The sequence below is a fragment of the Cyclopterus lumpus genome, chromosome 17 (genome assembly GCF_009769545.1).
Source record: "Cyclopterus lumpus isolate fCycLum1 chromosome 17, fCycLum1.pri, whole genome shotgun sequence".
In the NCBI taxonomy this organism is placed as follows: Eukaryota; Metazoa; Chordata; class Actinopteri; order Perciformes; family Cyclopteridae; genus Cyclopterus; species Cyclopterus lumpus.
Window position 1 is genome coordinate 5,468,271 of NC_046982.1, and position 21,666 is coordinate 5,489,936.

Sequence of the window (21,666 nt, forward strand, 5' to 3'; positions counted from 1 at the left end):
CACTAGTCTTTGTAGTCATCACGAGTCTCTTTGAAGTCATCACAAGTCTCTTTGTAGTCAATATGAATATAATCACAAGTCTCTTTTGTAGTCATCACAAGTCTCTTTTTGTAGTCATCACAAGTCTCTTTTGTAGTCATCTCACAAGTTTCTTTGTAGTCATCACAAGTCTCTTTGTAGTCATCACTAGTGTCTTTGTAGTCATCACTACTAGTCTCTTTGTAGTCATCACATCTTTTTATTGTTATCACTAGTCTTTGTAGTCATCACAAGTCTCTTTCTAGTCATCTTACGTCTCTTTGTAGTCATCACTAGTCTATTTTGTAGTCATCTCACAAGTCTCTTTGTAGTCAACACAAGTCTCTTTGAAGTCATCACAAGTCTCTTTGTAGCCAATATGAATATCATCACAAGTCTCTTTGTAGTCATCACGTCTTTTTATTGTTATTACTAGTCTTTGTAGTCATCACAAGTCTCTTTCTAGTCATCTTAAGTCTCTTTGTAGTCATCACTAGTCTCTTTTGTAGTACACATCTTTTTTGTAGTCATGAGTCTCTGTAGTTGCTTTGTTTTTTTTGTCATTCTTTGCCCATTTTCCAAGAAGTGATTCTGTTTGTGTTTTTTTGTGGTTTGAGTTGATTGTGTAGAGCACTCTGCATCGTGGTATTACTGTGCGATCTGTTTTACGTACAGAACATTCAAATGTGATTATCAGAGATATGATCTGTTATCTGTCTGTTTGTCGGCGCTGTCCAAAAGGAGGCGAGCTTTGAAATGACAAACACAGCTCCTCTGTAAAAGAGTCCTGTCCACTTTTTTTTTTTAAATCAAAATAATCTGGAGCATCCAGTTTCGCTGCTCACGAAATGACCAATGCCTCATGATGCTGTGTATACAAGCACGCATACAGATTCTTCAATACATTCTGAATGTTTCGCATATTAGAGAATGAAATAGAGGCAAAACATTGTGAATTGGTTGAATAAACTGCTTATATATGCTGGCAAAAAAAAAAGGGCAAGGTGTGTGAAAGGAGATATGACACACACAATGTACTATTACCATCATTGTGGTGACACTATGCTGAAATCCTTTTGTTGGTGTGGTGTTATTATGGTTTCTAACAAAAACCAAAACATCATGCACATACCGTGGAACCTCGTCACGTGTCAGGCTTTGCTCGTGCTACTCAATAGCCCCCCCATTACCAGGCTTCCGCTGTTGACCCACGTGCCGCTGTTGATCACGTGCGATGCGCAAAAACAAAAGAAAAAGAAACACGCAGATAACTCGCAGTGCACACCTCACACCGTCCGATGCGCATCGACATGAACGCGCGCACATTGTGCATGCGCGTCGGGTTACATACAGTGCAATCAAACACTCGGCAGGGCGTGCGGATGGAAAGACAAAGACCGGGCCTATCCGAGTGAACGTGAACGCAACGCCGCCACACGCAATACACAGGCCCCGTTCTTGTGCGTACCAGCCCACGGACGGGCCAGGTCCTGATCCCACACGTGTGCATGTCGGAGGGCGTGCAAGCGAGAGCCCGCTGCGTGTATTGGCCTAATCCGCGTACCCGGAGATGGGATCGGTGCTGATCTCCTCTGGAAACATCGCATCAACATCACAACAGCTGCATGTATGCACCCCCCCCCTCCCTCATATGTATATTCTGCCCTCGTTACTGCAGCCAGTGGCTGAGCCATGTTTATGGTAATGCTCAGGCACAGTGAGCGGGCGGCTCTCTGCTGCCACCTGCTGCTCAGAGACGGGAACAGGCACTGGATTCATCATATCCCGCTGGGACGACACTATATTGTTTTTTCATTCATTTATGGAAATATAGTTTAAATGAGAAGATGTATCTCATGCACGGTCCTCTCTTTAGCGGAGGAGAAACAACGCGTTGCTGTTTATTGCCAAACATCCTTGACATGCAAACATACATATGCAACATTTTATCAGCAACTATAATAATACAGTAAATCTACAATTGGGATTCTTTTAAATGTCCCCAGGGTGCGCTCAGATCTTGGTAAAATGGAGTTGTTTTTATGCACCCAGGGCCACACATCCTCACTCCCTTCTTTAAAAAGGGCTTTTACAAAGTGGCCTAAAGAAACAAGGATGCCGATCTACACAATCCTCGACTCGGGCTGCTGGTATGGCCTTCACACCTCTCTTCTTGGACTATTTCCCTTGTGTTGCCTCTTAGTATATTCTGTGTATTCTAAGATTTTAAATTGTTATTTTTAATTCTTTTTAATGGCTTAATTCTGACGTCTTGACCATAACTCCCCGAGAAGAGACCTTTTATCTCTATTGGACCTTCTCGGCTAAATGAAGGTTTCAGAAATACATAACAATACAACCTTTGCCATGTTTGTCTGTTAAATATTAAAGAGGCAGGCACTAAAACAAAGTGTTTCAGACAGAGGGTGAATACAGGTGTATTCAGGCACACCGTATGAGAATAATTATGTGTTTTTTAAACATTAAAACATTTATATATGTTCTGGTAGTAACACAAAGTACATGTATGAACCTGAAAATGAGCATGATATGTCCCCTTTAAAGTCTGGAAGCTGGTAAATCAGCCTTCCAGCACCTCTAACATGTTAAATATCTTTTGTTTCAATTATAAAAGTGTATAAAACAATTTGAAGTTGTGCTGGAACAATTTCTTAGCCAATGGCGTCCTAAAAGAAGCGATGAGCTAAACGCGGCTCAAGCTTTTATCATCTTAAATCTGAAAGAGAGAACTACTGTTCCTTTGAAATAAATTGTAGTTTTCAAAGCCCAAGTGAACCCTGATGACATCACATCATATACTTATTCTTAAAGACCAAGTCGTACACCCCATGACTAATAAACCGATCATCTCATAAACATGGCTTTCAGTGATACATTTCCTTGTGTAAAGTCAATTTTATTCATTCTCATTTGAAGAATCATTTTTAGAAAATATACTCATTATCAAGCCTGCCAAAAAATCAGATTAAAACTGTAAGGGATACTTAAATCCTCTTGCCGAGATGGTAGTGCTAAGTGCATGATAACTCATAATTTAATCATCAACGTCAGCATACAGAAAAAAAAGAAGAAAAAAAACAAACATAGTTACACAGTTACAAATTATATAGGATCACAATTAAAAACATGATTGTTAGGGTTCCACGATGGTTAGTGCAGTTTTATATTCGGTATTTACATCTCAAGTTCGAATAAGTACAAACTCACTTAGTTAGTCACAGATTGTCAGTAAAATGACGAGGAGGCGGTTGAGCAGACGGCATTAAATTATTTTACACAAATGCATAAAACGGTTCATGAAGAGCACTCTGGAGACATTGAACTACGGTGTGCTATATGTACTGCAGGTCAGAGCGTTTCACCTTGAGCCTGAGAAATAACATAGCCGGTGCGACCGGACAGAAAGCATACCAGTACATGCATTTTCATCAACAAATGTTTACATGGATAAAAAGGAGAGAAAAAAAAAAAGAACACAAGAGGAGCTGTTGCAGCTTCGTCCTTTCAGTCCACACAGTTTTAAAAGCTCGTCTCTCTCCAGTCCTCCTTGTTCCAGTATTCCCTGGCCAGCAAGTTTCCTCCGGTCCACTGGTAACGTCATAGCACGTCTCTGTTACCGAGCTGGGGACTCTCATAACCTGAAGAAGCAGAGACGACGTCACTACATATCTGTAAAGCTGAACTAGTCGACATTTTGTTTTTCACGAGGAGAGACGAACCCACAGTAAAGTATCACCCAAACCCGCAGGTCCTTTTTGGACTTGCATTCATCAGCTGAATGATAATGCTGCTGCGTATGTGCTCCATTTGTAAATGAGCAACCGTTTCCTGACAAGTTCACCACATCAACTTTAATAAGGCTCTTTCTGTTCAGCCCGAAATAATCATGTAATAGCAGGTTTAAAGCTGCACTAATACAGCTTATATTAACAATAGATCAGATGTGTGATGTGGAAGGGCTCATCCGCCGTGCCAAACCAGCAGAACAATCACCCGATGATGCAGCTGCTAGCTAGTCAGCGTAGCGGCGCATTTGGCTGCTAAATGCTAAATTGGATTTCCATTCATCAGGTTACAACGCTCCAAATTAATACTAATGTTCTATGTTTGCTCACTAACATCCGTTTTTTTAAGGTGATACCACTGCGAGTCAGATGTGTTCTTAGTGGGCAGCAACCTCCTGAAAAGTGAAGCCAAAACGGAAGTACCGTAAACTTGCATTCTCTCTAATGGCCAACAGAGGGCGACTCCTCCGGTTGCAAAAAGAAGTGAGTTTGTTTAGAAGTTTATGAGAAATCGTTTTATTCCCTCAGTAAACATTGTAAACATGAGTTTATGGTCTCAATCTCTAGTTTCAAGTCTTCTTCAATACAGCATGATGTTTATTAAGAGTCAAAAAGACCAAGAAGTTGCTTTTTGGGCGGGGCAGTCTTTTGATTGACAGATTGTTACCGCCCGTTTTTGTCTTAGAACCTGAACCCTTTCACAGTGTTTTCACTTCATTTAAGGTAATTGGACCTTTTTGTTCACCTAAAAACGTGATATTCAGCCTTTGCTTCTACTTAGCTCAACTCTCGGGTTTCACTTCGGGTTGTGAAAAAACTAGATGGCGACGCCCAAAATGCCAAACTCGAGGCCTCAAAAGAGTAGTGAAACCAACAGGTGATGTCACGATGACCACGCCCACTGCCTATCTACAGTTTATGCTTTTAGCCTGTTCTGCTGACCCACAGTGGGGTCCGGGGACCCTCAGGGATCCATGGCATGCTGCCAGGTGGTCCGTAAAAAGTTTAAAGATTCATTCATTGATTAATTAATACACTTCAAGTATTGAGATTTCATTGTGCCCAGAAAAGGTCATCCATTTCTTTCAGCACAAGACCGAGCCCGGGACCCTCTCATGCATGTCGCTTGGAATTACTTGATTACGAATTCGTTGAATTTCATTGTTTTAGTAAGACGATGGAACAGCACAAGAGAAACGTATCAGAAAGCTACACTTCTTTGTATCATCATTAAAATCAATGAATCTTTAAACTTTTTAACGGACCACCTGGCAGCGTGCCATGGATCCCTGAGACATCGCTGGCGTACAGGAAACACAAATGTGACAACGTGCCAATTGTCGGGTTGATGAAGTCTCAGCCTGTCCTAAGATGTAACCAGACGGGGCACAGAGGACCACCTCGCTGCCACACTTTCTATATAACTGGCTGCTCTGACATCATTTCTGACATGCAGACCTATTCATGATTCTCCCAGGGTTTGTAATTTAGTCCCATACAGCAGCTTTTTGATATACAGTTCTGAGGCCGTGTCATTAGTGCCGCCGGTGTTCCACTGCCACGGGGTTTTTCATCTTCAGTGCCAAACGGCTCGGTGTAGAAGCTGATGACGAATCAGCTAAACACGGCTGCCAATTATCTCGGCAATGCAAACACAGTATCAAAAGGAATACGCTCAAATTAAAGCGGGAGTGATTTCTCTGTTTGGAAAAGAATGGTAAGGGCTCTCGTGTAATAGCGCGCTGATCCAGGCAGCGTCAGATCCGGCTGCCAGCTGCGGTGAGCCAAATGACGTCTTTAAAAGATGTTTTGGGATTTCTTTCTTTGGTCAGCCATTCATGAAATACCAGAACAAGCATGCATTCAATATGTTGGGTATGACTCACTCATGTGCAGGGCTCTGGAAAAGTCGACAGTTGAAGTGAAGTTACTACTTTTAGCCAAATTTAAACTGTACACATATCAGATAAAAAAGAATTGAATTGCAATAAACCTTTTCAAACACTTGCAAACCTCCTGCTACATGGTTGTCACACCACACATATTGTCAGGAAGGGAAACAGATACATACACCTGGTCCCAGCAGGGCAGTCCAGAGATCTGTTTCTGTACTGGGGGAAACGGGTCTTTTTCACAGAGAATCTGCGATCTGAGGACCTCTCCAGATCGTAGGGCTGTCCTGTTCTATGCCTGGGAGGGGAGGGGGGGAGGGGTGATGGCACGAGAACAGACACAAGAGTGGGGTGTGGGAACAGAAAGAGGGGTTTCAGGATGAAGCGGCAATGTGGTACGCAGCCAGGGAAGCTCTACGAGCATGGGAGCACATCAAATAAGAGACTCGCAACGCTTTCTTTTGATAATAAACACTAATTATGAAAAAGAAAAAAAAAACAGCGACATGTGATCCGTCTCAGACATCCATGCGTAGAACTTAAACACGGACACACGCTGTGTTCATCATAGTGTGCGCGCGACCGATGGGGCACCCAGAGTCAGACGTACAGTACCTATGTCAAACGAGTTGGACTTCCTGGTGTGACGCGCTGTTGCTGCAACGCCGTTATGACCTTCTTCCTCATCTGGTTGGTGGAACAGTCACAAAAATCACCATCATCATCCAAGCTTATTCTTTTTAAATGGCCTTAAAGATATCATCATCATCATTCTATACATTGCCACTTTATTCTAACTAGTAGAACTATTAGCTCTACAATGACTATACAGAACAATAAAATCTGAGACTTTACAGGCCCCGCATTTATTTATCATCTCTAGTGAAGTGAAGTAGTTACAGCACCTTGACTGACAGGATCTGCTGCTTCCATCCCCGGCGCGGCCGATGCTGCTGGGCTTTTCCTCTCAGCGGCTCCCTCCTCTCGAGTGATTGGCTGAGCCGGAGGCGAGCTCCTCTGGCCATTGGTCGGTTCTTCGCCTGGACTCACAGGTGAGGCTCGGGGAGAGGCCGCTGCCTCTCGCTCCGGAGAGGTCTCGTCTCTCGAGAGGTCGAGCCCGGGCTGAGTGGAGGAACGCAGTGTTTGGTGTGCCATGGCAACGCACTGAATGTGTTCCCCGTTCTGTTTGACGTGCTGTGCACATACCTTGCTGGGCAGCAGCGCAGGACGCTGGCCCTCTGGCACTCGCTGCTTCTCCTCGTGCCTTCTTTCACTCTGGTCTTCTTCTCCCTGCAGCCGTCCCGCCTCTTCTGGGGAGACAAAAACACAGTTCTTACAACGACCCCGTCGGAGATTTGCTGGAAAATTACAAAGCAAAAACAGCGAGGAGCAGTAAGGCTCGACTCGACTGGGAAGGAAATCGCTGGCAAACACATGAAGCGCAAACAAAAACAGAAGAATCAGTAATCTGGCAACTTGTTAATATGTATGTGCGTATGCTTATATGCAGGGTTACATGCTGAGGGGTTGTCACTGATGTCATCTTCGGTTAAGTAGGAAAAACCAACAGCAGCAGCTATTATCAATATTTATTGCTGTGCACATATTGATGCGAGGAGTATAAAAAGCGTACTTTTCGGTCCCAATCTTTTTCATTGATTTCATGGGATGACCACATCTGGCCAAGAGCTTTTGTACCGATCTCTTAATTCCCTTAGAGCCAGAGTAACTGGAGGTTCTGCTCATTACGAAGTCTAGACTTGAAACCAACAATGGCCTCTGGGAAGGCCCTTAAAGTTTGGGATGGCGTACCTTTGGGACTAAGACAATCAAATCTCTGTCTGCTTGTACTGTTGTCTCTCATTAAACTCACTTTGACAGACTTCTCTTGAACAAATCGTCTTTTAATGATGCTGATCTCATTTTGCTTTTACCGTAGACGTGTTTTTTTTTATGCAGCTTCTTCTGAGCGCATGCATCACTGTGATCCAGTATCATTAGCTGCCATCAATACATTTCTTCGCACTACATCTGATAACTCATCATTAAGGTTACATTATTGCTAGTAATTATGAATTGATCGAGGGCCTGTGGAAAAAGGAAAATGGATTTAAAAAAGAAAAAAGAAAAGCGTATAATTATGCAAAGAGAACCAGCTGTCTCCAGAAAATATTACGTTATCATAGTTTTGTGACACTCAGACAGTCAGAGTTTACATTATTCCTGTTTTAATATTCGATGTATGAAATGTAATTGTCACCGCCGTTCACCGTTTCTGTTTATCAAACTTTATAATATAACTTGCAAATGTAATCAACTACTGGAAAATAAGGTGAGCAGGTTAAAACTAATAGACATGCTTGGATTGTATTCAGTGATCTGTACGGTTCATAATAAACAATTAAACTTGCTGATATGATGCGTCTTAATTCAGAGCAATGAGCATGTGAGTTGTTGTTTTGCCTTTTGTGTTTTCACATCAGACTGTTTGTATGAGGAGTCTTGCTCACTGAGCCAAAAAGAGCTGCAGTACCTAAATTATCCTGCAGGTGCCGCTGCCTCATAACAGCCAGACTGGGCTTGATGCTCTGCGGAGGAGGCTCCGGCCTCGGCCCACAGGGGGCCTCTCTGTCCTCCTCCGTGTCAGTCCGCGGGTCCGTCAGGGGTACGATCCTCTCCTGCCGGCCTTTCTCCATCTGTCTGTCCGCCTGGTGTTTGGAGGACGCCACGTGGCCATTAGTTTGAGTATCTGCAGGGACGTCGGAGACGCTGGTCGTTCGGTCAGCATCTTGGTCCATCTCTTTCATGTCGCAGGTGCTGCTCCCATCAGAGTCCTCGATTTCTGCCCCGATGCAGCTGTACACCATGCTGACCAGGTCTGTGGACTGGAGAAGGACAACAAAACAAAAAGGATAAATGAGTCCTTAAACTTGAAGAAAAGCCCCCGACTTCACAAGCCTTAATAATGTACTGTTGAGGACTCCCTGTTGTCGATGACGTACTGAATAATTTAACCGTCTAGACTGGTGGCAGCAGTTGTGAGAGTGAGGGCTACGATTAACATTTCGTAATTCTAGTGAATTCAATTATCCAGAAATTCAATTATCCCCCATTTTCCCGGGGATGTCCTCAAAGCCTCTCAAGGCTCACTGAGGATCCATGGACTTTGGGCACAGATATAAAATAGGCCACATCTCTGACAAGCTTCCCACATCCAACAGTTACAGATCGGGAGCATCGAAGCACTTTGTCATGAAATAACCCACAGACCGGTGCACTAGTGTGCCAAGATGTTTTGGCTATTTGTAAATGAAACGCACACACACTTAGCGTAGTGTCACCAATGTGTTCAAAGGTCAAAAGGTCACAGGGTCACTAGAGCACACCATCCTGGTTCAGGATTTGCTGTCAGTCATGATTTGAGTCCGTCCCCCGTCCCCCCCCCCAGCTGTGACTGTCCCGAACACGCACCTGTCTTTGGATGAGGCAGGAGGGACTGGCGGCCCTCATCCCGTGCACGGGTACACCCTGCACGGCCCCGTTGGCTCCAGGAACGGTGCTCTCTGGTCTCCCAGCCTCCTTAGGGTGCTGAATCATCGAGTAGACGTTCTCTGAGGCGCTGCTGGAGCGGACGCGTAAAAAAAAGAAAAAAGAAAAAGAAGAAGAAAAAGAAAAGAAAAATAGATTTTGATGAGTGAATCGTATTTATGCACATTCATGGGTTAGAGGTTTGACCTGAGAGGTGTGGGATGATGTGTGTTTGCTGATCTAAATTGCTCTTTACCTGGACTGACTTGCTATGTCATAACAAACACTAAATAATATACACTTTCTATACACTCTTTGCTGTTGTATTAAGACCGCAGGCAGGAGAGGGAGAGGAGCCGAGGTGGAAGCTAAGCTAACCCATCTAGGACCTCAGCCTACTCCCGGCAGTCTGAATTTTGTTCGCAGGAAAATGAGGCGAATGAAACACGACTTTAGGGCGAACCCAGGAACGGGAGGTGGATGACTGTTGAGCCCACACACACCTTTACAAAGACCTGGCCTAGTCGTGGCATTCCGGATGGAGCAGCACAGGTGGAGGACTCTGTGTTTACATCAACTGCTCGGGGGGCTCAAACGCATTGAAAGTTGAAGGACAATGTATTCCTGATGTTGAGTTTATTTTCCGTTAAAATGTCAGCCATATTGTCTGCACAGAGGATTTGTTTTCGCTGCTGTCGTTGACATTCCTCCTGAAGCAAAACATAAACAAAGCGGCCCACGGGAATGCTCGACTGTATTTGCTGGTCGTGTTTTTCCTCGTGTTGCAAAAGGGCCACAACTGCATTTTGTTGCGCACCCCTGCGTTGCATAATGACAACAAATACAACATAACATAAATAATAAATACAGCCCTTGAAGACAAAAGGAATGTGGTGCAGGAGTGACTGCAACAATGAGCGTCGTACACATCGCCATCCGCTCGTTCATTCTGCGCCGTCGCACGGCTGTATCACTTGGCCTCTGTTTAAGAGCACGACTCCAGCGCCACGGCTCGGTTGTTGTCAGGAAGTCACAACTTCTTTGAGGTCAATTTGTAAGGTCAGTCGGCTGAAAAGCAATCGCAGCTCTCACTGAGTGCCCTTTTCTCCTTTTTTTAATGCATCTGTAACTCCTTTTAACAAAGGTTTACCACAGTTCTTAATCTGTATCATTTACTTAAAATAAGTCTTCCGCCTTTTTACTGTAACAGCAGCTCAAAACGCATGCAATGCCATAGAACTCAAAAGCCAGGGGAAAAAAACAGGTGGAGACAGCGGAATATTTTCTTCCTTTAAAATATTTATGAAGCAATGAAGTGATGTTAATGCCCGCCGCCGGATTCATTTAACAGCCATCTCATTCCCCGGGCCGGTGCACTTAAATGGTACTCCCATCCCCTCCTAACACTCCCAGAACCCTGTGCTGCAAAACTCACTCAGAGTCCTGATTGGAGATGGTGGAGTTGCGGTTCTTGCGGAAGCCGGAGAAAATGGACAAGACGCTGCGTCTTTTCTTTCTCCTCAGCGACTGGCCCTGATGGAGGGACGACAGCTGACTGGAGAGGAGAGAAGGGGGTGGGGCAATGGGGGTTGGGGGGGAATCAGAGAGATTTATGGGTAAAGACGGCCAATTAGCCCTCAACCATGATTGACCAGTGTGCGTTCTATTTAAGTGGTACTTATGATAATGAACCTGTTGACCATAATGTTGGGGCTTTTTTTCATTCAGAGTGGGCCAGTGCAGATGGTTTGATATTTGTGACAGAAGGCATTATGCACAGTTTATGCTGCCTCAATGACTCTTTTTCATGCACTGCTGGTGAGCATTAACCACATACTGTCATGTGACCTTGTACCTTTTAGGAACTACTATTTCCATGTAGTCGTAGCTACGGCTGTTTGATGTTAAACCATGTTTGTTTATGTTTATCTAAATCCACGATTTTATGATAAACCCGAATAAAGTAAGTTGCTAATAGAGGGCTAGCTTAAAACCGACCTTGAATGTGTTGTTATCGTCGGTACACCACAGTTAACCCAGTGTACTACCACTCATAATTAAGACGACATATCGACTGATTGCTGGTGCAGCGTTAGCCTGAAGGAGGAGACGCTGTAGTTTTTGGCAAACACTTGTTGTAGCTTTTCATTTTAGTCTTAGCGTTTACATTTTTGACATTTTTTTATAGTTTCACAGTTTTTAAATTCTCATAAAAGATATAATGGCTCTTATTTTGTGCTGCTTTGAACCTGAAGTGGTTGATTTTGTGGTCAATTTGGAAAACAAGCTCTGAACACAACGTCAACATATAGTCGATACAGAAATAACTTGTTAGCAAGCTAATTATCAATCCAGCATGAGCGTTAGCATTTTGAGATTCTGTCAATATTCCCCCATCTTTGAGCTCAGTTTATGGTCTCCCCCAACTCCTGAGGGAAATATCTTTAGCTGCTCAATGCTCCACTAGGTTCACCGCTAGTAACTAGCAGCTAACGGGAGCGATTAGTGAACCAAAACAGGAGAGTTGCAGGCCTGTAAACCAAAAATATTGAGCTAAAAAGAGGCTCACATGCTTGGTCGAGCTTTATTGTATTGTAATTGAATTTCTCCTGAATATAATGGCGTTGCCACAGATCTGTATTCAAGGACAGTCAGTGCCATCGCAAATGCAGCAAAGAGTTCCAAAGGAGGATGGACTGTGACAGTAAACAAGATGATACATTTCATATCATTGAATATATTCTGGTTATTGAACAAATAGAGCTACAAATTAGGCCCCTATTCAGTGCAAAAACAAACTCTCTCCACCACATCTGTGCCGAAGATGCCGTTCATTCATCACTGCTACCAGTACATGACTCTTATGTACGCTGCGTTTTAATATATTGTCATTTTTGGTGCAGCAGGTTGGTGTAAGTGTTTGGTGTCTAGAGCAGCAGAGAGTAAGACGGAGAATCTCACCCACTAAAATCAATTTTATTATATATGCATGTTTAAAAAAGAAAGAAAAACTAGCCCTTTAAAGAGGCCGCGGGGTTCAGCTCCATCTGAGTGAAATGTATGAAGTTATTCTGTCCAATTAAATAAAATGTGATGGAACACAATAACATTTCCATTTATTCTTTACCGATATAATATTGAAACATTCATCAAAGGGAGAAAAACATACAAACTCGGAAGCGCCCGTAATTAAGAATTGTATTCATCACAATTCGAACCCAGCGTGTCATGATTAGTGTTCAGCATATTGTAATTAGATCATTTTTATATGATAATTATGAGAAGACTAGCCCATAATTATGATTGAAAGAAATGAAATAAAAACCAGTCAGGCCGTGATGACGCTGCCTTTTTCCTTCATGGTCGCTTTGGGAGAAACTGATTCAGTCGCTGACTGCACGGCAATATTCATACCGAGTGTCATCATCCCTAATCCGAGGTTATTGGAGTTGACGGAGACGTTAAGATTGACCTAAAACACTTGGTGGCAGCGGTGTCATCACATCTTAACTAAGCGGGTGCTTGTTTACACATTTAGCAGATGGCGAGGAACGTTGGTATTTGTTGTTCCCACCAACTCTTGAACAACATCGCTGCCTCTTTAGTTGACAAATGTCCACCAGCTCGTCGCCGAAGGTGCCCTTCCGTTTACATTCAGTGTTGCTCACCAGAACGCAATGCGTGTATTCTTCAGTTGTCCAACAATATTATGATTAATGAGTATCGTATCAGCTTATGAAATGTCTGCCAAGCCAATTTGTTCTTACAAACTTGAAATATGTACAATGTTTACATCCACGCTTGCTAGCTTGCAGTCTTCAACCTCCTTGTCTTGCTGTATCAACAGTTCCTACTTCATATGTGCAATAACTCAGTCCGATTACATTATTTGATTTTTTGTTAGTATTCCGGTTTACTTATTTATTTAACCTTTACTGTGGGACTACTAAAGGATAATCATATCTTATATATGCGTCGCTGCACTATTGTTGTGTTTTCATTTGGAGCATTAGCGCCACCTGTAGATCATCATGTGATTGTGTGAGCTACCTGTCAGGTAGAACTCTCTTGCTGTAGAAATCAGGCAGTCCATCCTCCAGCATACTGACTCCTCCGTTCTCCGAACTATGCTACACGCACACACACACACACACACACACACACACACACACACACACACACACACACACAGGAAACGAAAAAGAATAACAGGATAACAATGATCAATCTGCCATGTCGACAAAAAAACCCCTGAAAGGCTGACAAAAGGTATCATCTTTTCAACCGAAGCCAACAGAACTCCTCGTCATGCTGCCCGAACTGAGTTGGTGTCGATTTAGAATAAGCTTCTTTACAATGTCGAGTTTACAAACACGGCGCTAAGTTGGAGGCTGCCCCAGGGAGATGACTGCGCGTGATTAACAATTGAGTCACAGAGACACATAGCGACAGCTTCGCACTTTAAAAGGGAACTTATTTTTGGAAAGTGCCACTGGCACGGAAAACAAGATAAATAACAACAGTTCACGCAAAGAAGTCAAGAGATGAAAAGAGTCTTGACAAGGAAACATCTTAGGTTTACTTTCCTCACCTCAACACGCCTCTGAAGCTCTTTTGTGAGAAACACGTGGACTGAACTTCATGCGATCCAAAAATGGGGCGGTTAAATATGTGTACGGTGGTGCCGCTGGTATAGTAAAGACTCCTTTACCTTCCAGCTGCCATAAAAAGATAAATATAAATGCTTGCTCTAAAGTTCTACGTGACAAGAAGCTCGAGGGAAAGGCGCTTCCTGCCAAACGAAGCTCAGAATGAGGTCGAAGGTCACCGCCATGCCATTCGCCATCGACTTACAGATTCCGGGGGAGGGTGGCCTGCTCTGTGCTTCCGCGGCGGGCGAGGCCGGACGTGGGTCACGTGACGCAACGGCGAGCCGTTGGTTGGGAGGGTGGACAGACACTCCCACGATGCTGAGTGGGTAAGAGGGGCAGAGTGCGGTGGGGCTGAGGGGGTAGGAGAGGGACTGGGCTCATCTAGACCTACAGATAAAACAACACATGATTGGATATTAATATACAGCATAATGACTTCAATGACCGTTTTTACATGTGTCTTCTCATATTTGTCTGTCTACGGCCTTTAGTTCAGTGGCCCTGTGAGGCAGCAAACAGATGAAATGGAGACACAGCCATTCTCAGACTTTAGCCCGAGTGGGGCAAAAATGTCAAGTTCGGCCCGCAGGCTTAAGGAGGCTTAATTATTCAATATGAAGACATCACATGCAAGATTAAATATACTGGCTAATCACACAAGTCACGGGTGAGCAAATGTTAAAGCACCACAAATAGAGAGACACTTGACCCTGAGCCCGCTTTTATGGTCAATTCTTCATACTATGTGAGCGCCTGAAGGACAATTAGCTGCCAGTCGAGGGACAGGAAACTCACTCTGTCTGGTGGAGACGGGACGGATCCTTCTAGTTCGGGAGCTCCTCTTCTTTATGGCCATCGTGTCCTTTTGTCAAAGGAGATAGACGCATAATGAGCAGGGACTTTATGTCAAACTCTACATCTCGATATGTTAACACGGACGTGACGACAACGCACAAAGCAAGCAAAGAGAATGACGGGGGTTAGGGGTCGTATTCACATTCATAAATGACCATCACCTCCAGTATACTTTGATCCATAACAACTAAAACCAAATAAGCTGACTTAATCTCAGAGGGAATCGGTTGCTAACTTGTTCATCCTCTTCAAGGAAAGGAGGGCGGAGATACGAGGAGCGAAGAAGGGAGAAACCAGCATCTTCTCTGCAGTGGGAAGCTACGGGGATTATGGGAAATGTGAGCTGCGTTCCAAATCGCATTCTTTTTACTTCCAGTACACACTGCTGCCCTTACAGAGTAGGTACCGTCGCATGCGGTACGCATCCAATGGGGGTATACTGCTTCGTCGTAACGTTGCACCTTGAGTGTCCCTCTTGCTCATGTGTCTGCTGTGCAGAGGATTGTGGGTCAAAATAGACAGAAAAGCGTAAAGCTGGCTCGCTTGACACTAAACGTCCTGGTGTACATTTGGAAATGTCTTACCGTCTCCTTTGATCCATTGGTATGGATGAAACTAGTGAACCGCTTCCATAAGACATCACTTAATAAACTATCACCTGATAATCTAAATTGTTGTCGTCCAACAATTTGTTAGGTAATGCTCAATAATCATACACACGTGCACCCGTGGACTGAAAAGGAACTCACTATTGACACACATCACCGTCAGACACTTACTATTCCCAGGTTGACGCCAAAGTCCTCGTCGGGAAAATCCAGAGACTCCATTATTCTGGACTGTCTGATGGTGCGCCTCCCCGTGCCGGCGTCATCCCATCGCTTCACCTGAGACACCTGCCTCAGCTGATGGCACACGCACACACACACACACACACAGTCAGAGGACAGGAGCTCCCGATCAAAGCGGAGGATACTTTGCTATAGTTTTGCGGAGCCCGTGAAGAATATGAATAAAACTCAATTTCTTGATTTTCAGAGCGAAGTGAGGTAGGATAGAGGAGAAACTCGCACTGCAGCAAAAGCAGAGAAAAAGAAAATGAGATTGGTGGCAAGAGGGAGCGAATTGAATGCAAAACAGAGCAGGGCTGGCAGTATTATTGCCAAAAGTCTATTTTTTGCCTCCTTTTCCACCGGCTTCATTTTAAACAATTCCATTTTATGGAGAGGAGAACCCGAAAGGGTTCAATCACGTCCTTAACAGACACAAATCGCCTTGTCTTGTTGTGCAATTTCCTCAGAGAAAAGCTGCTCTATACTTACCACCCTTCATCGTGATATGGTAATGACACACAGCAGCTGACAAAAGCTCTGCATACTTCGGTTAAAGATGCTAAAAAACCTCACAATCCAGACATTGGGTTTCAATGGGCTTTTTACAGAAGGTCTTTCATGCTGGAGGGGTCCAATAATGAGCTTCTGCTCTGCACATCAAATTGCACTAGTACTGATTCTTAACTCAACCAAAGTGAATCCTAAATGTTATAATTTTCTCGAGTGCTGACTTTGACTTTTGAGTGCATTTCACTACAGCACTCACTTAAAGCTCTGCGGCGCGCTGATGCAGCTGGGAGGTTGTATTTAGTTGGCAACATTTTTTTTATCAATATTGCGTGTGATCATAAACAGAGACTTGTTTTTTTTTCCTCAATACAATGTGTTCGGATTGATCCGTGACTCATCTTACTATGCGAAGAGTGAATCGTCACGTCGTACACAGACCAGGGAAGGATGTTGTCGACGCGGCGGTAAGTCACTCATTTATAAATAAGTCGTTGTTTCTAGTGAGCAGCAAGGAAGGATGTCAAGACCTGGAAACCGTGATAGATCCTCGGAGTGGAAACGGTCCGACCAATGACAAGAAGTCGGAGTCACGCGGCTGAAAACTACGAAGTGCAGATTTATGTTGAGCCACTGAAGGTCAGGTTTGACATTGTTGTTCTACGTTTCTACAAAGAAGGCATGCAGAAAAGGGGCATTACCAGTACCAGGGTTTTATGCGTGGTGTACAGCTCTTGTAGAATCTGGTCCACGATGGAGTTGGTCAGGTAGGAGACCACAGACAACTTCACCTCCCTGAAACAGAGGAGAGCGGAAAAGGAAAACAGAGGATGGAATGAAAAATGAAAAAAAAAAACAGTCACCGCCGCGGCTCGACTTTGTTCCACCGGCTCTCCTGCTTACTCCAGGGCTCGGTTGATGTCCTCCGCCGCTCGCTCCATGAGGGCGTTGCGGATGGCGGAGCGAGGGATCGATACTTGCTCGGAGATGGACGAGAGAGGCGTGCTGAGTCGCTCGGCGGCTGAGCAGGACATTGGACACAGCTCGCGGCACAGGGACACCATCGAGTCCACCACCACCTGGCCCCGGTTGAACCAAGACATGCGTCACACACACACACACACACACACATTCCTAATACATTCTCAATACCTACACAGTCATGATTGTTCCGGTTCCAAAGCATTTCATTATTCATGCACGGTGTTTCTTTTATCTGCTCGAGTTTCATCCAGCTCCTTTTCTCTGACCTGTCGGCATTTTTTATTTATGTACATTGATCCATTCACTCGCGTATCAACTGCTAACAATTCAGACCAAACCGGCCGCCATTCATCCAGATCCAACCTTCGCCAGTCCGCCCCCACGTTGGACGTTTGCGCACGAACGGAATTATTGCACATTGATCTTGACCTCTGCCAATTAAAAATGCACACACATTTTAAAAAGCAGACCATGTTAATTATTCTCAAGTAGGTTGTAATTCAATCGAGAGTATCCAAGATTCATACTCTGGGTTTGCTGCCTTGTGTATCATTCGACTAAATGCTACATTTCTTTTGAAGTCAGCACCACACAGACACACACACACACACACGCACACAAACGCCATTAATGGGCAATTTAAATGCAACTAGTCCAGAACTCCACCACTGATTATAATACGGATGCATTGGGGACTGGCTTTGTGTCTGCGACTACGGCCACAGCTCCGCCCCCGACATACCTGCAGCTCTTTGTCGGCGGCCTTGGCCAGTTCTCCAGCCAGAGCGTCCAGTCGCTGCTTGACGGGGCCGTCCACTGACAACACATGGGCCAACTCACACAGGGAGGGATACAGCTGATGTGCACACACACACACACACACACACACACACACACACACACACACACACACACACACACACACACACGGAAGAGAAGAGGTTAACTCTGGAGGACGATTGAGTATCAGCAGCAATGATCCGCTTCTGAAAGTCATATCATTGGATTATTGATTATCGAGTAGTATTTAGATGTATCAGGTACAGATGGCGCTTACAGAGACTGCATTATTGATCAGCTGCTTGGTTTAAATCAATAACAAAATCACCATAGACTAGGAGCTGATCAAAAGTTTTTTGGACCACATTGCTTTTTTTCCATTCATAAATGATTTTTGATGTAAAAGCCATTAACACATTTTGGGTTGCCAGGTAGTGGAAAATCTATCCAGTCTTTTGGCTCATTAGAAAGTGAGAAGCCTGTGACCCTAATTATGACTTAGACGGTGCAGGAAACTCAACATCTTGAATCTGTAGCTAATAAGTTCTCATTATGCAAGCTGTCTTGCCATCAGCTCTTAAAAATATCACTAATTTCATTTGGTTTCCTTCGCCTACGTTTGATTATCTTCATTTAAGCCCGTCGAGCTGCAGCACGGCTTCTTCGCGGGGAGAAACGGCTCTTAATAGGAACACTGCTCCACCTTTTGATGTGACAGTCATTAGTCTAAGTGGAGTTGAGGTTCTCCACTTCTCTGAAGTGCACGACGGCGCACGGCATCACAGGTGAAAAGTTCATTTGATGAATGAGAACACGTCCAAGGAGTTTAATCCAAGTGGATGTGAAACAAACAGGGCGGCGCCGCGGCCTACCGCTAGAAAGTTGCTGCGCTTCGCAAAATTCCAAAAATGAAATGGCAGCAATATTTATTCGATACATCCACAGGTTTTACTGTTTCGGCTGCTGGAGAGAAACGTTAAACCGACTCGGTCCGACTCACCTGCAAGACAGAATTTTCACAACCTGGCAATCACTTATTATAGAGTATTTAATTAACCATTAATAAAGGCATCAGTTACAACGTATTAACCCTTTATAAAAGGGCAAAGTCTTACTCAGCAAAACAACTTCCCACTACAGCTATCAAGTATATTTAATGGGGTGAGATCTACAATAATTCCCAGTGAAATGTAGTATAAAACAGCTTCAACTGGAAACCCTGTACAACAGCACAAGTACCAGAAATAAGCCCAATATTAGCTCTCCTTTTAGCTCAGTGTGTGATCCCCACGACCCTCTCAGACAATTATCTGGCTCTTTAGCCTCTAAATGCTCCAATATGTTCTCCAGCTGGTTTACATTGTCTGCCTGCCATCTGATGAGGAGCATCCAGTGGGTTTATTAGCTTTATTGCTGAAAACAACACCAGAGACTCGTGAAAATAAAAACAGAAAACACTAAAGTTGTGAGCTGTAAAACCAAAACAATGTGCCAAAAAGGAAAATGTCATAACGATCCGTAGATCAGGTGATAAATATCCGAGGGTTTGTTCACAATGTGATCCATAGCTCATATAAAACTATTACGCTCCCTTTAAATACAGTACGTGAAGAAGGGTAGTTCAGTTATTTTCCAACCGTGGTTAAAATATGTAAAGAAAAGACGAAAGACAACAGACAAGACAACATACATACTTCTTAAGTTTCTGTATCTTGCATTCTTCTGATATTATACGAGTCATTACAGTTCAGATGTGTCTCTCACACACACACACACACACACACACACACGAGGGAGAAATAAAGCGGTAGTCTACTTACAGCTTTGGAGTCCCGGGCTTCTTTGAGGATCTGCCTGGCCGACTGGACCTCCTCGCCTTCCTCGCTGGCTTTCAGGACGCACACCTGCTGCTGCACCCGCACGCACAGGCGCTCCATCACCTGCGCGCGCAGGGCGCAAATCAAAACGATGTCAGCGCGGTCCATGGAAATACACACCAGAATTCACCATCACGTGCACGAAAATACAGACACGCACTTGTTCGGCAGTGCTGGTGACGAGGCCCTGGTGCAGCCTGAGAGCCTGTTTCTGAGAGAAACGCTGAGTCTGGTTGTTCCTAAGCAGGGCACGCTGGATCTGCCACACACACACACACACACACACACACACACACACACACACAAAAAGAGATTGGAGTGTTGGCGATGACAGGTGTTTACCGTGCGCGGCGTGCAGGAGACGGGCTCATTTGCATGGTAATAAGGAGACTGAGGAGAGTTCTGATCCCCAGAAATAAAAAAGGGATGCCGGTGATTTATTTTCTTGACTGCGGAGGAAGTGTTCCCTGCTTAATCATCTTGTGTAATAAAAGACAGACTCGAGAGCTTCGCAAACAATGTGCAGACAAACAAGAAGCCCCAACCTAAATAAAAGCTTCACACGCTTCATACCACACTTACTTCCACACCAGATCCATTTCTAACACTCGAAAACAACTTGTCAAAACATGGAATATTTGTTATGTTTCCAGAGATGCGTCTCAAATGCTCCTTTAGCCTCCGAGCTTCTGGGGAGGCAAGATGTCGTGTGCGAGTGAGTGACAGCTGAGCCGTGGGAGAAACGGGGGTTTGACGTGTGATGACAGACCTGCTCTGTTCACTACGGCGTACAAGCGGCATTTAGTCAGCAGCGGTACTGACAGAAATAACCACACAATTAAGTATCTAACATGCCAGCACACGTTCCCCTGATGGATATTATTTATGGATTCTAACATGTACATGGTGCAAGATAAGACATTGTATCCATTTTCCTCCTTTGTGTGTCTGTCGGCGGCGGATGTCCGGCTGTCGGTAAATGTCATCGTCATGCAAACGACAGGAAGTTAACGCCCCTCTGATGACACAGCACATGGACACATGAACAGATCGGGGGGCGCCGACGGGATCGAGAACAATATTAATAAATAAAAAATGTGAACGTGCACATCGATATTTGGAGCACATCCGTGTGGTGCAGCAGGAAGTAGCAGCATGTTAGCTGTAAAAAAAACCCAAGGGGGAATGGCAGATGTTCTCCAGGGTCACATGAACAAGAAGCTGGCAAACAAACAAAGAGGACCAGCATGCAGCTGCGAGAACTAAACCAGCATCAATTCAACTGGGACTGAAACACCCTGGTTTCAAGGACCGATGAAGTTTACCACTTTAAGCATCCTGGTGTCAACCCTAGTACACTAACAGGTAGTGGACGTGGGAACCGCACCTTTAGGAACCGCGTCTTTAGGGGTGCAACACATTTATTATATCATAGGTTCATTTTCTGGTTATTTTCTTGATTAATCGTTTTGGTCGATAAAAATCTGGAATATTGTGAAAAATGCCCACATCAATGTCTAAAAGCCTCAATTTCCCATCTTCTGACTTCTTTTTCTTTTTTGTCTGAACAACCAAAGACATCCAATATATTACGACGTTATACAAATACTCGCATTTGAAAAGATTGATCGATGTAACGTTTGGCATATTTGCTTGAAAAATAACATTAATGATTGTTTAATTATCAAGATGCTTGCCAATTCAGTAAACGTGCATCACATTGATTGATGGTCTTCAAAAGGTATATCTACACTAATAGGACAGTTGTGATATTTATAATATTTCTTCTGTCATGGGAATGTGTTAGATTTTCATCAACCACTCTTAACTCAGAGCATCTTTCACATCCTTTAATATGGAAAAACCCTGAAATGCTTTTGCGTGCGCTCTGAATAGCCTAAACTGAGCCATTAGAAGAGCTCTTTAGTGGATCA

The 21,666-nt window shown here is 44.1% G+C and overlaps 1 protein-coding gene across 1 annotated transcript in view; it reads right to left on the reverse strand.

Moving 5' to 3' along the window:
* Positions 1-2,919: 2,919 nt before the first annotated feature.
* carmil3 (capping protein regulator and myosin 1 linker 3) overlaps positions 2,920-21,666 on the reverse strand; it is a 65,126-nt gene continuing 46,379 nt past the window's right edge. The window contains exons 24-40 of the mRNA XM_034556386.1: positions 19,893-19,991; positions 19,676-19,795; positions 17,818-17,931; positions 16,995-17,170; positions 16,793-16,886; positions 15,531-15,656; positions 14,692-14,758; positions 14,099-14,283; positions 13,295-13,374; positions 10,680-10,799; positions 9,188-9,335; positions 8,250-8,601; positions 6,923-7,026; positions 6,622-6,838; positions 6,323-6,403; positions 5,896-6,003; positions 2,920-3,677 (exon numbers count right to left, since the gene is read on the reverse strand). Coding sequence (XP_034412277.1) covers positions 3,637-3,677; positions 5,896-6,003; positions 6,323-6,403; positions 6,622-6,838; positions 6,923-7,026; positions 8,250-8,601; positions 9,188-9,335; positions 10,680-10,799; positions 13,295-13,374; positions 14,099-14,283; positions 14,692-14,758; positions 15,531-15,656; positions 16,793-16,886; positions 16,995-17,170; positions 17,818-17,931; positions 19,676-19,795; positions 19,893-19,991 — 2,232 coding nt within the window. The 3' untranslated portion in view covers positions 2,920-3,636. The remainder of the gene's footprint in view (positions 3,678-5,895; positions 6,004-6,322; positions 6,404-6,621; positions 6,839-6,922; positions 7,027-8,249; positions 8,602-9,187; positions 9,336-10,679; positions 10,800-13,294; positions 13,375-14,098; positions 14,284-14,691; positions 14,759-15,530; positions 15,657-16,792; positions 16,887-16,994; positions 17,171-17,817; positions 17,932-19,675; positions 19,796-19,892; positions 19,992-21,666) is intronic.